Genomic DNA, 19067 nt, shown 5'->3' with positions numbered 1-19067 from the left:
AAGACAGATGCTCAGGAAGTTACCCACTTTCCAACTAAGGTCACTTGGGCAATTGACTTTTACAGAACTCTTGGCTCCTGAAATTCGAAATGAATTGGGTTCTTTTAAAGGAAGCTTCATTTGGGAATCAGCAAAAAATTGGAAAAAAAAAAAAAAAACCCTTCCAGGCTGAACCCACTTGGACAGCACGTAAGAGACCGAAAGGTGGAGGCTCCTCCCGGGCCCAACTGCGGGATCCCAGCACAGTAACACGGTTCACCCAAACCCGGCGGGGCGGCCCAGAGCCTGGCTGGGTCAGCGCAGCGCGGGCGGGGCTCGGGCGGAGAGCCAGGCCCGCCGCCGCCGCCGCCGCCGCCGCGAGCCGGGACCTGCCCGACCGACCTGGCGGCGCAGTCTCGCGGGATTGCTCAGCGCTGGCTCCCCGTGCGGCTCCTGAGGTGGCTGAAATCCCCGGACACTCCCCGGTACCGTCTCTGGTCTCGGGGGTTCGGTGGGCTGCACGGGGACGGAAGAGAAGGCTGCTTTCGACCGCAGCTCGAGGTGAGGTTCCGCGGCCCCGACTGGGCGGTCGGACGTGGCCGGGGGCTCCGGGGGCGAGCGGGGCGGGCCTCGAGGGGTGCAGGGCGGGCCGGGGGCGCGCGCTCCGGGCCGCAGGTGCGGGGAAGGTGTTGGCGGGCCGGTTCGCGGCCGCCAAAGTTTCGGTGGAAGTTGGGAAAAGGCGATGCCGGGTCCCCGCGGGGCCAGAGACGCCTCTGCAGGTCTCAGGGCCTGAGGCAGGTGCCCAGGGGTGGGGCGAGGTTCCCGGCCCGGCGCTGGAAGCCGGGGCATGGCTGGGTGCTGCGGGGACGGGGTGAGGGGGTGCGGTTGTTCGTGGCTCGGGGCCCACAGCCTCCCTCCCACCGAGACTCCTTCGCTCTCTCTGGACAGCTTTGCTCATTTTCCTTTTCCGTGGGATCGTTACTCCCCGCCCCCAGTCCTTGAACACTAGTTTCGCTCCTCTGTAATAGGAAGCCTAGAAGTCGCCCTCTAGTTAGCCTTTTTAAAAACATGATGGTATAACCCTAGAAAAGTGCCACCCAAACTGCCCCTTTAGAGTCTTGAAAGAATTTAAAAAGTCATTAGATCTTAAGGAATATCCCTGGGATTCAGTTTTCCGGTGCGTGTAATAATATATCCAGTTGGGGGGGGGGAGGGAAAGATACTCAAAAAGGGCTTTTAGATTTTCCAATTCTATCAACCCTTTAAACTTATTCCCACCCCCACCATTTTCTCCATCTCATCCGGTGCCCGCTTTTACCCTGTGCTCCATACAGCGCAAACCTATCATCCGTTCCCTAGAGTTGAGACTTCCTCAGCAGGTGATAGATTCTCTGCCAAGGCAGGTGGAAGATTATCTCCATGGGACAAAATTTTCCGTCCTTTTTCCGCTCTTAGTTACCTAAGGGTGATGGTCTCAACTCTGCGCTCTGACGTCCGCATTTGAGTCTATGACAAATGTTGCTGATAAACCCTTTTGGTTGTTTTTACAGTCATTGACCCAGAGCTCATTTTCAGGAAAAAGAGCTTCCTTCAGAATGGTAAAATAATTAAATGAGGAATTTGAACATTTTATCTTTGGATGGAAATCTGAGAATGAAAAGAGCAGTTGATCCAAGCCATGTGGTAAAATTAGGAATTTGAAGAGAATGGAAATGTTTACATTTTTGTGGACATGTATTTTTCTGCCCCTCATAAGAGGGCACAGTCTTTTCACCTGTGAACCAATTACTGTTCCCAGATGTATGAAAATGGCCTACAACATGACATTTTTCCCTAATTTGATGGGTCATTATGACCAGAGTATTGCTGCTGTGGAAATGGAGGTGAGTAGTTCTTCATACCTCTATGGAAAAATAGCTTATGCTTGGTCTGGAATAAACTGTAATGAGCTTTTTCTTTTTTAAAAAAAAAAAAACATGGTAAGGGATTTCATCAAGCTGTGTACAAGTCCTACTTTGAATAAATCCCTTTGAAAGTTAAGTCTCCTTACTAACCTATGTGTTGTATGCATGCATGGTGCTGTTGAGTGGATTTGCTTAAGATCAGGTTCATTTTATATTAAGTATAATTATGAATGATTTTAAATATCTTGCACCTAGCAAATATTTTGCTTTCCTGAGTCAGTTATGGTAGTTCCTCTAGAAATGTGAATTCTGAGTTTTTCCTAATTCATTGAACATACAATCTATATAGTTCATGGACTAAAAGTGCTTGGATTGCATATGTTTTCATAAGTAGTCTTTTTGTTCACTTGGCCCTATTTTTATAAGGTAAATCAAGGACTAGTAGGTTTGGAGGCTGTAAATGGTGTTTTGCTAAAAGATGACCTTTTTTTTTTTTTTTAAGTGTAAGATACCGGTCACCCTATTCATCAGGTGAGGAATAGGGTGACACTAAAGATTGCCTCAGGTACCTCAGTTACCTGTTCCTGGTTTAGAGATACACAGATTGCTAGGGAGGTGTGGGAGGAAAGCGTTACCTGTAGAGGCAGGAACATGTCTTCTGGAGATCTCTTGGGTTGGTAAGTCTCGTGAAGGAAAGAAGACAAAAGTTTTTGTCGTTTTTCTTCAGAATAACTGAGGATGGTAAAGGCTTTTTCTCTTCAGATTGTTTCTAAGAGTTGAAACTTTGGTGATTTTAATATAGACCCTGATTTTAAAACCGACCAGACTTGATTGCGCAGCTTCAGAAGTCTTCCATTGCTGTTGAGTTGAATAGTTATCCAGCTACCTCATTATAGACTCATGTCTAAGATAGGAGGGCTTTTGAATACTAAGTTGAAGTACTTTCAAAAGATATTACAAATTATGTTATTGTAATCTTTCAGTGGTTTTTCAAACCAGTTCACATGTCATTTTGAACACTGAGCAGTTGATGTGAGATTTCCATTGGTTAATCAGAACTATTTTGATTGTTTAATCTGATTAAATAAAGTATGTGGTTTAAGTAACTTCAAGGAATAATTATAACATTCATTCACATTTTCTCTGATAATATGTGTTTTATAACTCATAGAGTTCTTAATTTTTTTTTTTTAATTTAGTTTCCTGGAGTTCGCTGATGGCTCAGTGCGTTAGGGATCTGGTGTTGTCACTGCTGTGGCTCAGGTTGTTCTGTGGCACAAGTTTGATCCCTGGCCCAAGAACTGCATGCTGAATGGCCAAAAAAACCAAATTCTGGTTTCCTTTTTGTATAGTAGCTACACACATTTTAAGTTTGAATACTTAATGTCAGTGTTAGTACTTAAACTCAGTGTCAATTGACATTGACCTTGTAAATTCAGATAATTTAGCGTTCCTTATCTTAGAGTTCCATTATGAAGACAGGGAGAGATGCAGCCCTGGTGGTAAAATATAAGATAAGAACTAGTTTTTGTTCTACACATGTCTTTTTTTTTTGGCTTTTTAGGGCCACACTCATGACATATGGAAGTTCCCAGGTTAGGGATCAAATCAGAGCTGTAGCTGCCAGCCTACATCTACACCACAGCCACGCAGGATCTGAACCATATCTTCAAACCATACCACAGCTCACAGCAGCACCAGATCCTTAACCCACTGAGCAAGGCCAGGGATCGAACCTGCAACCTCATGGTTACTAGTTGGAGTTGTTTCCACTGCACTGTATCGGGAACTCCTCTACACATGTCTTTTTAAAACCAGTTGTTTCTGACCCCCCAAAAAAGGTTATTTTTATTTACTTAGCTTCTTTCCCAGGTAGCTGTGTCAGGACATTATCAAGAAGGCATCTTTTTTCTTACTTACTTTATTTGATTGCTGATACTATTAATCTCTTCTCATCCTTCTCTTATACTAGTACACTAACATTTCTCTTAGCCTTTACTATTAAGTTTTATTCCATAAATCGCACTTCATTTGGTTTAAGGATATAGAAGAAAGTCATCAAGCAGTCATTTAATACCAACACTAACCTAAGTCTACAAAAGAAGAAAGGGAAATGGAATGGCAACCTAAGTCAGACTTTAAATCCCTATATATTATTTTTTTGGTCCATGGTATTATGCTTTTCCTATCACCCTACCCTTATTTGTCCTTTGCCAGTGGCCTTCTCTTTTAATTCCTGTATTAAATGTCCAATATTCGATAATTTGAGAGTTGTGAGCTTAAATATCTTGCAGAGCTTCTTAACCTCTGTTGTGCCATTGACGCCTTCTCAGAATAAGAGAATGTTTAAATTTAAATAAAATGAGTAGGAGTACAAAGTTAATCAATTATATTGAAAGGTACTTCTATTTATAGCCCAGGTTAAGAACCCTCGAACCTCTCATCATATAGTAAAGAACCTGAAGCCCAGAGAAGTTATGATTTGTCCAAAATCTGAGCTCTATGATCTGATGAAGTGTTCTCTGTCAACATGGACCATGATATCATCTTTAACTGTTTTCGTAGGGTTTTTTTTTAATCCTTGACCTCATTGGATAAAAATGAAAATATTCCCTTAGATCAGAATGCCATGTGTTCATTTCAGTCTTTGCTGCTTTTTCGTGGACTTCATTTCAATAAATATTAAACGGGGGGCTTTTTTTAAACTACTAATCAGCTCTGCCCTTCTCTTTCTCATCCATGCCTTGAATACAAAGTCTCATTAGAATTTTTTCATCAAAAATAAAATCCTTAGGCTTCAGTCTCTCCTCCCTTGATGGTGCCAAAGTGATATTATTAAAATGTAAATCTGTGCAGTCCCCTCTGGGGTGAAAATTCCTCACCATTTCCCTAAAGCTGGAAAAATAAAAATCCAACTAGAATGGCACCCAAGGCTATTTATATGAGAACCTGCCTTCCTGTCCAGCTTCCTATCTCATCCCTTCCCATGACCTCTTTGGAGAACTCAAATGCATGCTCTTCTCTCTCACTCTGCACCTTTGCACATACTGTATCCACTGCCTCCTGGGCTCCATACCTACCTACGGTTCTTCACTTACTCAGTTTCTTCAGGTCTCAATTAGAGCGATAACTCTGTGTTTGGTGAAGCCTTCCAAACCTTGAAAACCTTTCTCCCAGGCATATTTAATCAGCTCACTCTCTGCACTCTGATAGTGTATAATACATACAGCTGTTTGTGTACTTATCATTCTGTGTTGCAGTTATTTACGTGGCTCTCTCACTAGCTTGCAAGCTTGTTGAACGTAGGGATGTTTATTCATTTCTATCTTTAATGCCTAGTACAGTGCCTCCGAGCATGGTGGATGTTCAGTAAAACCTGAGTAAAGGAAACGGAGATGTTTCCTGTACTAATAAATCAGCAAAGAGAATTTTCCCTCCAAATCTTTACCTTTCTCTTCTGTCTTCTGCGGAGTCTTGAGTGAAAGACATTGATATTTTTACGTGGTTTACATATCATTCATTTTTGATCTGCCTGAGCCTAGTTCTAATAAAATACATCAGTTGATATGCTCTATGTTCTTTTTTGTAATAGCTTGACACGTGTTTTAAATTTATTTATTTTTTTATTTGTTTATTTAGTCTTTTTTTTTTTTTTTTTTTTTTTTTTTTTGCTATTTCTTGGGCTGCTCCCGCTGCATATGGAGGTTCCCAGGCTAGGGGTCTAATCAGAGCTGTGGCCACTGGCCTACGCCAGAGCCACAGCAATGCGGGATCCGAGCCGCATCTGCAACCTACACCACAGCCCACGGCAACGCCGCATCGTTAACCCACTGAGCAAGGGCAGGGATCGAACCCGCAACCTCATGGTTCCTAGTCGGATTCGTTAACCACTGCGCCACGACAGGAACTCCCTATTTATTTATTTTTGATCTTTTCAGGGCCATACCCGAAGCATATAGAAGTTCCCAGGCTAGGGGTGGAATCGGAGATATAGCTGTTGGCCTATGCCACAGCCATGCCAGGTTCTGAGACCTACACCACAGCTCACGGCAACGCCAGATCCTTAACCCACTGAGCGAGGCCAGGGATTGAGCCTGCATCCTCATAGATGCCAGTTGGATTTGTTTCCATTGAGCCACAATGGGAACTCCTTGAATTTATTTAAAGAATTTTATTTTAACCATTTATATTTATATGGAGTGGAGGATTTAATCTTTTGATTGGACCATTATAAACTGTATGTGTCAGATTTCTTTTTAAACTTTGTACTTTAGGACTTAATCTATAGGCCAGTCAAGTATTAAGTTATAACTGCATACATCTTGGCTTTTACTAAAACAAATAAATAAATAAATTTGTTTTATAGCTTCTCTAAAGAACTGATTGGATTTTATACCTCCAACCCAGCTGTCTTTGGTTCCTCCTGGTCCCTGTTGAATTTCTAGTGTTCACCATGAACTATTGTTAAGATGAGGGACTGAAGAATTATCTCTGATTATGGTAACTAGTTGTGCGTTCTTAGCTACCAAGAATTCCGCTTAAGTCAAGAGATCCATCTCCCTCTCTTTTATGCTTTCCTTAGTTTTCATTTTGTGTGATGGCTGTCCTGTTTAATAGAATTTATAGCATTTGTGGTCATTGCTGATCTGTGATTATATGAGATGGTTTAGGGCAGTGGTTGTCAAAGGTTAGATCATAGACCACCAGCTTGAGAGCTTGTTAGGAATACAAGTTCAAGTTCCTGTTGTGGCTCAGTGGAAATGAATCTGACCAGTATCCATGCAGATGCAGGTTCCAACTCTGGCCTTGCTCAGTGGGTTAAGGATCTGCCGTTGCCCTGAGCTGTGGTGTAGGTTGCAGATGCAGCTCAGATCTGGCGTTGCTGTGGGTGTGGTATAGGCCAGTGGCTACAGCTCTGATTGGACCCTTGTCTGGGAACCTCCATATGCCACGGGTGTGGCTGTAAAAAGACAAAAAAAAAAAAAAAAAAAAAAAGGGAAAAAAGTGCAAGTTCATGGATCCCATCCCAACCTACTGAATCATATCTGTGAAAGTAGAGCTCAGGAAACTTTGATTTAACAAGCTGTCCAGGTGTTTCTTATGTGTGTTAAAGTTTGAGACCCACTGGTTTTGAGTAAGGAATGCAAACTTTTTCTGTAAAGGGCTAAATAATAAATATGTTTGGCTTTGCAAACCATACACTCTGTCACAGCTATTCAGTTCTTCAGTTGTAGCAAGAAGGCAGCCATATACAGTACGTAAACAAATGAGTGTGGATGTCCTTCAGTAAAACTTTATTTACAAAAACAGTGCATCATTTTTGGCCCACAGCCTGTAGTTTGCTGAACCCTGGTTTAAAGTACTTGAAAATGTTCTCAAGGACTACGCACACATAGTGTGTAATAAATAGTTGTTATTGTGCATTCTTATTAATATGTTACTTGTGGAACATAATTTTTTATGTGGAAGTCAAATTTATGACAAACCAAAGGATCTGACTGAGGTATCCTAGTCCTTTACTTTTGTTTCAGAGATTGCTTGAAATAAGGGACTTTGATTTTTTTTTCCTGGTTTTATTATCTGATGGAAGTTATTTGCTTTTTTTTTTAAGTTCTAGATTATTATTATTATTATTTTAATAGTTATTTCCCCAATACTTGTTTTTTCTACTGTACAGCATGGTGACCCAGTTACACATACATGTACACATTCTATTTTCACACATTATCATGCTCCATCATAAGTCACTAGACATAGTTCCCAGAGCTACACAGCAGGATCTCATTGCTAATCCATTCCAAAGGCAATAGTTCGTATCTATTAACCCCAAGCTCCCCAACCACCCCACTCCCTCCCCCTCCCCTTTGGCAACCACAAGTCTCTTCTCCAAGTCCATGATTTTCTTTTCTGTGGAAAGGTTCATTTGTGCCTTATATTAGATTCCAGATATAAGTGATATCATATGGTATTTGTCTTTCTCTTTCTGACTTATTTCACTCAGTATGAGAGTCTCTAGTTCCATCCAGGTTGCTGCAAATGAAGTCATTTGTATTACAAAGAGTTAATTTACAATTCTGATTAGTAACTTGGCTTTGTAATGAAAAGGATGTTGTACAGTCTGACTCTCCTGAGTGGAAAAACAAATGGCTGCTGGTTTTCCATTGTGTTGCTTTTTGTTTCATATGTAGAGTATTGTTTCTCACATTGTGAGGCTGATGTCCCTTGAGAGACTGATTTCATCCAAAAAAGAGCTGAGACTGATCTAGGAAAAATGGAAACCGGAATATTGTATTTTTCTTTTTGAATTGCCTTCATTAAGGTCTAGGCAAAAGCTAAGTCATGTATTGTGTTTGGAACAGCATGTGGTTGTTCTGCTTTTGAACCGTATAAAGGGAAGTTGCCAAAACAACCCTTTCCTTTCCACCTGTTAATACGCACTACTAAAATGTCTCTATTCAATTAAAAATCAAGGGATGGGGGGAAACTATATAAAGAAACTTAAGAAAAAAATCTGTTTCTATTGGGCAGTGGTTTTAAAGTGTATTCATCTGCTTTTAGATGATTAGTGGACCCCTTTCTTTCCTCCTTATTCTCTGCTCATTTACCCTGTACAAAAGGAAACGTTTAGTGTGACTCATCTCTTTATTTTTTAGGGAAGACTTTCTGAAAATAAGTGTAACTATTCTGAAAGTGAGTCATTAAAAAAAAAAATAGACATGAAAAGGTGTTCCATATCAGTTGTATGTATAGTGGGCTACTGTTGGGTTTTAAAGTTAGAAACCGTAACTTACCTTCCTTTCTGACATTGTACTACAGTAATAGGGAAAGTACCTTGACGTCTTCTGAGTCTGTAGAATCAGGGATTAGACCTGTGTGTGAACAGGTACATCTCCAGGGAGTCTCTGCTGTTAGGCACAAAGTTCCTAGGGCCATCGCTTGATATTCCATGGTCTTGAGTATTATTAGTTATGCCTTCAGGAGAGCCTGTCCACAAAGAAAGGGACATGGTTCTTTCAGAACGTGGGAAGACTATTGTGTTGTGATTACTTCCTTTCTTCGAGGATGTGGCATGTAGATAATGAAGTTTTATTACTCTATTTTGTATATTTGTCACGTATTCATTCATTAATGTTTGTTGAATGTGCACCTGAATATAAATTATAGTTTTTCAAATTACAAGCGTTCTTCAAATAAATTTTCTGCCACTTTCTCTCTCTCCTTCTGGGACTCTTACAATGTGAATGTTGGTGTACTTAATGTTGTCCCAGAGGTCTCTTAAACTATCCGCTGTTTTTAAAAATTCTTTTTTCTTTTCTCTGTTCAGCTTGGGTGATTTTCACTGCTCTGTATTTCAGTTCACTGATCTGTTCCTCTGTATTATCTAATCTGCTATTGATTCCCTTCAGTGTATTTTTTATTTCGCTGTTTGTATTCTTCAGCTGTATGTAATCTTTTTTTATATTTTTGAACTCTTTATTAAATTTCTCACTCTGTTCATCCATTCTGATCCCAAGTTCACTGAGCACCTTGTAATCATTATCTTGAACTCTTTATTTGCTTATATGCTTTATATGCTTATTTCCACCTCACTTAGTTCTTCTGAGGTTTTGTCTTGTTCTTTTGTTTGGAACATATTCCTCTGCCTCCTCATTTTTCTAAGTTCTCTGTGTTTATTTCTATGTATTAGGTACGTCAGTTAGGCTTCCTAATCTCGGAGGAGTGGTCTTGTGTAAGAGACACGCGATGGGGCCCACTGGCACACCAGAGCCATATGCTCTAGAGGTACCCACCATATGGGCTGTGTGAACCCTTCTCTTGTGCCTGGGCTGACTACTGTGGGCACCCTGTTAGGCGGGGCTGGTCTCTGGCTCTGTTGGCTGCAATTCCTGCCTTGAGTGGTGGCTGCCAGGCCTCTAGTGGGTGGATAAGCCCCTGCCACTGAAAGGTTAGGGAGAAGACTCCAGAATGGCACTTGCCAGCACAAGTGGCCTCATGGTAGAATGAGCTCCCCAGTGGCTGCCACTAGTGTCTTTCCTCAGGGGGAGTCCCAGTTGCCTTCTACCTCTCTGGGAGGCTCCCAAGATCAACAAGTAGGTCTGACCTAGTCGGATTACTGCCTTTGCACTAGGACTCAGAGTATGTCAAGTTTTGCATATGCCCTTTTAAGAGCAGAGTGTCTCCTACAGCCCTACAGCCATCCTATATGTGAGCCCTGTTGGCCTTCAAAGCTAGACATTCTGGGGCCCCTCTTCCCAGTGCAGGACCCCAGGGCTCGGGAGCCTAACATAGGACTCAGATCCTCACTCCTTTGGAAGAATCTCTACAGCTGTGATTATCCTTCCTTTTGGGGGTTGCCTACCCTGGGGACTGTCTGGACTATACGATATCACTCGCTCTCCCACCATCTCATTGTGGTTACTTCTTTATAGTTTTAGATGTAGAAAATCTTTGCTGCTGGTCTTCAGGTCACATTCATCAATTGTTTCTCTGTAAATAGTTGTAATTTTGGTGTGCTCGTGGGAGAAGGTGAGCTCAGGGTCTTCCTATTCCACCATTTTGGCACACTAAGTTACAAGTTTTAAATTAAAAAATTGACTCCAGTGGACAGATTCTTTTGCAGTGCCAACCACTTACTATGTATATTTGTCTAATTTCCAAAGGAAAGCTCTTTTAGGAGAAATGGTTTAAAATTTATAATGCTTGGTACTAAGAACTACTTAAAAAATATCAAGTTTTTCATTGCGAAAATAATGCAAAATCCGGAGTTCCCATCGTGGCTCAGCAGTTAATGAACCCAACTAGCATCCATGAGGACGGGGGTTCAATCCCTGGCCTCGCTCAGTGGGTTAAGGATCTGGCGTTGCCGTGAGCTATGGTGTAGGTCAAAGACGTGGCTTGGATCCCGCATTGCTGTGGCTGTGGCTTAGGCTGGCGGCTACAGCTCCTATTGGACCCCTAGCCTGGGAACCCCTATATGCCTCAGGTGTGGCCCTAAAGAAAGACAAAAAAAGACCAAAAACAATAAAAATTAAAAATAATGCAAAATCCTAATCTTATTTATTATTTTTCTCTTGTATTTCAGGCTCTGCTTTGGGGTTTGTTTGTTTTTTTTAAAGAAGTTGACTGAGATTGGTCATATTAATAATAATACGTGGCAAAGTGGCACCACTCGATTATGCAGTAGTCCATTTACATTCCCATGTAACCACTTTGACAGTATTTGCTCTGTGAAGTGTAAACATATAAGGACCCCTTTAGATTTTTAGTGAGTCTGTTGCCTAGGTAAGCCCCATGGCTTTTTTTTCCAATCGTTTTTAAAACTTAGTCATCTTCTCTCAATTTTAATTTCTATTACTAGAAGTTGGCTTTATTTTTGGGACCATTTCAAAGTAAGAAATAAAGCTCTTACCAATTCTTGAAAATTACTGTGTGTGTTACCATTTGTAGAAAGCACAAATCCTGAGCTGAGACTCAGCTGCTTTGTAGTCTCTTGGCTTTGGTCACTAGTAAAGTGGCTTGCTTCTGTGTACCAGGGGGATTCTGATTCATGCCTCAGAAAAGTGACAAATGTTTATATAACCTGCATCTTTAACACTAAGGGAAACAAGGCACAGAAAAGATACTGCTCAGGCTTAGCTTTATATAGATATATTTTTTGGCCATGGTGTGCATTGATTTGATGTGGGGTCTCAGTTCCCAGACCAAAAATTGAACCAGGGCCACTGTGGTGAAAACACCGAATCCTAAACACTAGGCTCATCAGGGAATGCTCTAGCTTTGTTTATATGTAGTCACATCCAAGGTGTGCACAGATTCCAGGGCCAGGGATTGAATTTGCACCATAGCAGTGACCTGAGCCACGGCAGTGACAGTGCTATATCCTTAACCCGCTAAGCCACCAGGGAACTCTTGAGTTTCTCTTCAGGATCTTATAGCACCACCAATCCCAGGTTTATACTAGGGTTTCTTCCTTTACCATGTCATCATAACTTGTGTGTTTTTTTTTTTTGTTGTTGTTTGTTTGTTTGTTTGGTTGGTTGGTTTTTCTTTTTGTCATTTCTTGGGCTGCTCCCGCGGCATATGGAGGTTCCCAGGCTAGGGGTCGAATCAGAGCTGTAGCTGCCAGCCTACACCAGGGCCACAGCAACGCAGGATCCGAGCCACGTCTGCGACCTACACCCCAGCTCACGGCAACACCAGATCGTTAACCCACTGAGCAAGGGCAGGGATCGAACCCACAACCTCATTGTTCCTAGTCGGATTCATTAACCACTTCGCCACGACGGGAACTCTATAACTTGTGTGTTTTAAGGAAAAGGTGAGTGTGCCAGAAGTAGGCATTCTGAGAATATGAGCAATATGCTCTGAGGCAAGTTGGTGATGTGTAGCTTGCCTTGCTAGGTGAAAGTAAATTCTTTTTGAAGAAAACAGCATTGGCCAGATTAAGTCATTATAAGCATAATACAATTAGTTGTTTTTCTACTATATACCATGGGCTGCCAGAATCTTTAAATACTGACAGAATGTTCACTCACTTTTGGTCCCAGTTAGGCCAGAAAACCAGTTCTAGAATTTCTCCCTGAGAATTCACTGAGGTCACCTACAACCCATTTTTTTTTTTTTTAATCTAATCACGGTACCAGTTGGTCTTTCTATTGTTTGTAACAATGGAAACCAGCTTTGCCTGATGAAAGCAAAAAATGGATGGTTGTTGGATCACTTATTAGATCACTGGAGAGACTAGAAAACCAGGGAGGAGCAAAGGGAACCAGGACACAGCTAAGATCATGCCACAAGATCAGTCTGTCACCAGTGCCCAGGCCACTGGACACTTCCTGAACCATTGTCCCTGGACCCTTATTTGGCACTATAGGCATTATTGATCCCCCTGCAATTCCATCAAATAATCTGACTGTTCCTTTGTATAAGAATCTCAATATCTGGAGCATCCAGTTGTCCAGCCTTAGATTCGTGCCTGTGTTTTTGTTGTCAGGTCGCATGCCTGCATGCATCCTTAAGCTTCTGTAACATCCCATCTTCTTTGGGATTCCCCACAATGGGACTGCTGGGCAGGTGGAAATGTGTATGTTCACTCTAGAGCTCAGTGCAAGACAGAATTACTTAGTTGCCTACCAAGGAGAAAAGTTCATTGTAGTACCTAGAGTTGCTTTGAAATTATGTCCAGCTCTGCTACTCAAGTCTTCGCTACCCTCTTCATAAAATTCTAGCCATATTTTGTCCTTAGAGGCCATCTAGTAGTTCATCACATTCATTTTATTGAGGAATGCTCTGAGGCAGAAAATTATCTGCCAAAGATGACACCAGCTCTGGTTAACAGCAGAACGGGAACCAGAATTACAGAGCTAGCATTATTTCTAGTAAAGGATTATGTAAAACACTCCACATACTTTGGTTCTCTTTGTCTGTTTATCATAGTTTGGCTCTGGCTCTTTTTCAGAATGAAAGTATGGTTTGCCTTTCTAATTGCCCTCTTCTTCCTCGTTCTTGCCAGGACTAATAGTAACTACCACAGGATTTCTGCCAGGAGCTGGCCATTTGTGCCTGCCTTTTATTTCTCTGAGTGTCAAAAGTATAATCAACAGAACTATTTTAGTTATTACTGAATGCTAGAATTTCAAAAGAAGTATTGATGTTTTATGCTATGGTTAGTTATTGAGTGAGTTTCTGAGCTTCTTAGAGAATGAAATTTTAAAAGAATTCATGCGTGAGACCATGAAGGCTCTGGTTACTGAGAGAGTTGAAGAAGGTGTGTCCTTGATGGGAGAGAGAGGGAACTGACTAAAGAGCCTAAAAGTTTGAACCTTTGCTCAGTTCATGGGTTTACATAGCACTTGCCATGCTAAAGACTGGTTTAAGACTATGCTGATATTCTGAATATAAGATTAAGGACACAGAAATGTCACAATGGGTCAAGTCAAGATTTGGTTTTCGAGAATGATATCCAGGTCATTTTGTGGAAGAACATAAAAGATTCCTATCAAGAATCTTACTTAAAAGATTAGGGAAATATGCTCATTCTCTTTTTTTCACCCATTTGGGATGAGTTCAGTAACAGGCTGACTATCTATTATTTGAAGTGCTATTATTTGTTCTAAAATTATTTGTTCTGGGATTACTTGCTTCAGGAGATACATGTATAACCTGGAATATGATAAACATAGTTTGAGGTTTTATTGTCTTTGATTAATGTGTCCTGTGAACATTTGTTGAGTTTTGTTTCATGTATAATATTCTCAGTCCCCTTTTGATATCCTTGTCACCCTCCATCCTTGTTGGGGTTTTTGCCTGTCTCATGCTGAGGAAGGGTAATTTTCAGGGAGAATTGGGTGGCAGTTTAGTGACAGGGTCATAGAGGACAGATTTGGAGTCATGTGGCCCCAGGTTCCTCTCCTGGTTGCCATTTACTGCTTATGTGACTCTATAAATGCTGCTCTCAGAGCCTCAGTTTCCTCATCTGTGAGGTGGAGATAAGAACATCTCTCTCACAGGATTGTTGTAAAAAGAACTGGGATATGAAATAGCTAATTAATGGTGCTAACGGCAGATGCTGAATAAATCAAAGCCCTCATGTATTATCAGTAGCATTAGCTCAGGAAGAAGGGCACTTAAATTCTACTCAGACCACATTTTGTGTTTCAATAACAATTTCAGTAAGAAATTAGATTCCACGGCGCTCTCTTGTGATGCAGTGGCTTAAGGATCCGGCATTATTCCCGTCAGGGCTCAGTGGTTAACAAATCTGACTGGCATCCATGAAGACTCAGGTTTGATCCCTGGCCTTGCTCAGTGGGTTAAGGATGCGGCGTTGCTGTGAGCTGTGGTGTAGATCACAGACATGGCTCTGATCCTTTGTTGCTGTGGCTATGGTGTAGACCAGCAGCTACAACTCCAATTGGACCCCTAACCTGGGAAATTCCATATGCCCTGGGTGTAGTCCTAAAAAGCAAAACACACAAGTCTCTGCTGTGTAGCACTGGGAACTTTGTCTGGTCACTTATGACGGAGGATGATAATGTGAGAAAAAAGAATGTATACATGTATGTGTAACTGGGTCACCATGCTGCAGAGTAGAAAAAAAAAAGTATTGGGGAAATAACAATTAAAAAGTAAAAAAAGGAGTTCCCGTCGTGGCTCAGTGGTTAACGAATCCGACTAGGAACCATGAAGTTGTGGGTTTGATCCCTGGCCTTGCTCAGTGTGTTAAGGCGTTGTTGGCATTGTCGTGAGCTGTGGTGTAGGTTGCAGACGTGGGTCGGATCCCGCGTTGCTGGCGTTGCTGTGGTTGTGGTGCAGGCCGGCAGCTCAGCTCTGGCGTTGCTGTGGTTGTGGTGCAGGCCCCCCCTCAGCTCTGATTCGACTCCCGCGGCATATGGAACCTCCATATGCCGCGGGAGCGGCCCTAGAAATGGCAAAAAGACAAAAAAATAAAATTAAATTAAATTAATATTAAAATCAAAAAAGAAAAAAAAAAAGGATCTGGCATTGTCACTGCAGCAACTCAGATTGCTGCTGTGGTGCGGTTAGATCCCTGGCCTGGGGACTTCACATGCCATGGGTGTGGCCAAAAAAACAAGAACAAAACAAAAAAGAGATTAGATTCCATTTTCTCACTTATAATCTGAGGTGTGGATTAGGTCAGTGGTTTTCAAACTGTAATCTCTGAGGTAAATTTGAGGTCACTGGTGGGGGAAGGGGAACAGCGAGAGGTATCTCAGAGGGAGGGCTTCCTGCACAGCCAGAGCAATGTGCTTTTATTTATGTAATAATATAAGGCTTCTTTGTAACCTCTTACTTAAAGAAACCATTCCTTGGCAGAACACACACACACACACACACACACACAGTTTAAAAACAAAAGACTTGAAAGTCTAGTCAGGTCCTTTCCAAGTCTAAAATTCTTAAGTTTGCTGCAAGCTTGAACATTAGTGGCCCGCACTGAATCTGATCTGAAGACATGTTTTATTTGTCCTGTACATTATTTTGAATGTTCATATTAAAAAATTTTTAATTTGGAGATTTCACATTCAAATCCAGATTTGATTTTATTATGACAAAATTGCAATACCTGACAGCTCTGTGCTGTCATTCCCAAATAACTGTCCCCTAAAGTTGAGTAGCAGCTGCTCCCCATCTACTCCTGCTGTCTTATGCCCTTTGGAATTTATCTTCCCAGCCCCTGGAGGTGTTTGAGCTTTCAGCATCTGAATTACTCTGGGCAGATTGCACAAACTTCAGCATTATTGAATTAACCAACATTGGCACTAGAAAAATTAAACAGAGGATGTGCCTTGGTGTGTTTGCCCTATAAGAAAATTGTTTTAATGTAGCAAAATGTTACTTTCACTTTGTCTGCCCTTAAAGTGGGCAATAATAGTTCTTAAGTGCTGACCATCAGTTTATTTATAGCTATTGCAGAATGGCTTCTGAGTTATAAGAGTTAAACATACTGTGTTTTAATTCTCTCCATCGTGGTATCTGATCAATAGACAGCCAACATTTTTAGGAATTGGGCTTATGTGAGATAGTAAACAAAGAAAGTAAAGCTAACCAGGTGCCTATGCCTCCCCTTGTTCCACCTCAGTCTCAGAGGAGCATACTCACATGGGCTGGGTGTTTGCCCCCATGGGACAGAGAAAATTGAGAAAAGTGCTCTAGTGTTTGCTCTCCAACAAGCTTCTGTTAGGTGACAAAGAGGCCTCAGCACCATTCAAATAAGGGAGATTCAGTGTACAACTGTGGCTGTCCTGTCCTGGCTCAGTCACTTGGCCCCAGGGTGAACTGGGGTGAACTCTTCACTGGTCCAAAGATCTCCATAGGCCTTGTCCTCTAGTTTTTGGGTGTGGGATCTGTGTGTGCCCTTTAAAGCAGACTTGTTAATGGTAGTGTTGTAATCACATCTTATACTTATTAAATTTTTTGTTTATTTGGCCTTTCACTTACTAAGAAATAGGCATTGAAATTTCTCATTGTGATTGTGGAATTGTCCAAGTATTATTACACAAAACAGCATGGATGAATCTCAAAATCACGCTGCATAAAAGAAGCCAGACAAAAAAGCATATATACTGTATGATTCCCTTTGTGTAAAATTCTAGAAAATACCACTCTGTAGTGGCAGAAAACAGATCAGTGGTTGGCAGGGAAGGTTATGGGTGGGGCTGGAGGTGTTCACGAGGGGGAGATAGGAGAGCTTACCAAGAAGCAAGACGAATCATCTGGTAGTGATGGATAAATGTGTTACCTTGATTGCAGTAATGGTTTCAAAACCCATCCAAGGGTGCACTTTACTTATGTTCAGTTTATCATACATCAGCTATACCTGAACAAAGCTGGGGAAAAACCCTCAGTAGTAAAGGCTTTTAACAGAAAAATGATAATCCTGCTCAGCCTTTTCTGTCCTCCCCAAAGGCTGCCGCTTTGAGCTCTTTTAGGTGTCATTCTGCTGCGTAGGCCATATTCAGGTATGCTTAGTCTGTTATTTATTGATTCATCAGTTTAGAACTTCAGGCAGTATCTGTTTAGTCTTTCCCAAGTTGATCATTTATTTCTCTTACTCTATGACTTTTAATTCTCCTCTCAGCCTCCTAATGCAGTTTTTGGTTAAATCAACAGTCAGTGCTAGCATTACTAGGAATATTAAATATTTCACACCCCTGAATCAAATAATACTTTGATTGCATTGATTTCCTTAATACCTTCCCCCCATAGGTAATGCAGCAATTGCATTTTTCCCCATTCGTTTTGTTTTCTGTGCCCCTACAGCTAATTTTCATATGGCATGACAGACTTGTTAGACATCTAGCAGTAGTTATCCCAGATGCTCAGAACATCACCGTCTCTTAGTTCCAGTCTCCCCTGCCGTCCCCTTGGAGGTCTTCCTTCTTCAGCTGTCTGTCCTCCTGCCCATATGCTCTGGCTGCTCTCTGGTCTAGATACATAGCTGTCATGCTGTGGTTTCCTCATTCTTAGTGTCAGCTCAACTAATTCCTGAGTCCCATGTCATTTTCCTTCCTGGTTTATTCATATACTCTGTCAGTTTGTTTTAGGAATACTACCTAGTTGCTTCCTAAAAAGACATATTTGAAAGTTAAAATTTTTACTTCCATACAGGGCCAGAAAGGTATTTTACTGTCACCTAAATGTTCAGTTGGGTATAGAATTCTAGGTTGAAAGTAATATTCCTTCAGAATATTAGAAGCTATTTCTGCATTGTCTTCTAGCATCTGATGTTATTAAATTTTCAGAATTTAATTCCTTTGCATGTGACCTCTTTTTTTCTATCTGGAAATATTTATGATCTTCTCTTTATCTTCATACTCTGAAATTTTTTGACATGACTTGTCATTGTTCATTTATTGCTCTGGATAGTTATTCATTTATTCAGTAAATATTTATAGATAAATCACTCTACACACACACACACGCACTGGTCTAGGCACTGTGGCTATAGCAATAAAATAAAATAGGCAAAATCCCTTCCCCTCATGGAATTTACATTCTAGTAGTGAAGGTAGAAATTAAGAAATAAACTAGTGAATATATAAACTAGAAATCTAATGAAATGTCAGGTAGTGATAAGGGCAATAAAGAAATATATGAAATAGTAATGGAACAGAGAATAACTATAATTTTTTTATGTAGGATGGGCAGGGAATGCCTCTCTGGGGTGACAGTTGAGCAGAGACACAAGCCAGGTGACTATCTGGAGGAAGAGTAGTCTAGATGACGGGAACAACAGATGCAAAATTCTGAGGCAGAAATGTATATGGAATGTTGAGAGGCAAAAGGCCAGTTTAGTGCAGTGGAGTAAGAGAAAATGCAGTAGGAAATGAAATTGCTAGCAGCCAGGAATTGTGTTAGCCTTATAGAACTTAAGGACTTTGAAATTTTTTCTATTGAGGTTGTTTGAATAAGGACAAACATATTTTAAAGAATCACATTGGTGGGAGCATGGGTTAATATGGAGATTGACTGTAAGGTCAGCAAGAGTACTTAAGTGAGACCTGTTAGGAGGCTGTTTCCATAGTCTAGGTGCAAGAGATTGTGATCTAGATGTAATAACTCAGTAACAGTGAGAAATGGTCACATTTGAAATATATTTTTAAGGGAGAGCCAATAGGATTTGCTGATGGATTGGCTGCGGGGTGAGAGAAAGAGAGGGGT

The 19067-nt window shown here is 41.2% G+C and overlaps 1 protein-coding gene across 1 annotated transcript in view; it reads left to right on the top strand.

The window, feature by feature from the left end:
* Positions 1-429: 429 nt before the first annotated feature.
* The window catches only part of FZD6 (frizzled class receptor 6), a gene marked incomplete at its 3' end in the record, with an annotated part of 33384 nt that continues 14746 nt past the window's right edge, over positions 430-19067 (top strand). Inside the window, 2 exon segments of the mRNA NM_001315750.1 lie at positions 430-540; positions 1530-1862. Coding sequence (NP_001302679.1) covers positions 1686-1862 — 177 coding nt within the window. The 5' untranslated portion in view covers positions 430-540; positions 1530-1685.

Source organism: Sus scrofa, chromosome 4, assembly GCF_054392235.1.
Source record: "Sus scrofa isolate SSC_HxYL_T2T_F1_AM1 chromosome 4, Sscrofa_HxYL_maternal_Yorkshire_Landrace_v2.0, whole genome shotgun sequence".
NCBI lineage: Eukaryota > Metazoa > Chordata > Mammalia > Artiodactyla > Suidae > Sus > Sus scrofa.
This window is presented reverse-complemented; position numbering and strand designations above follow the sequence as displayed.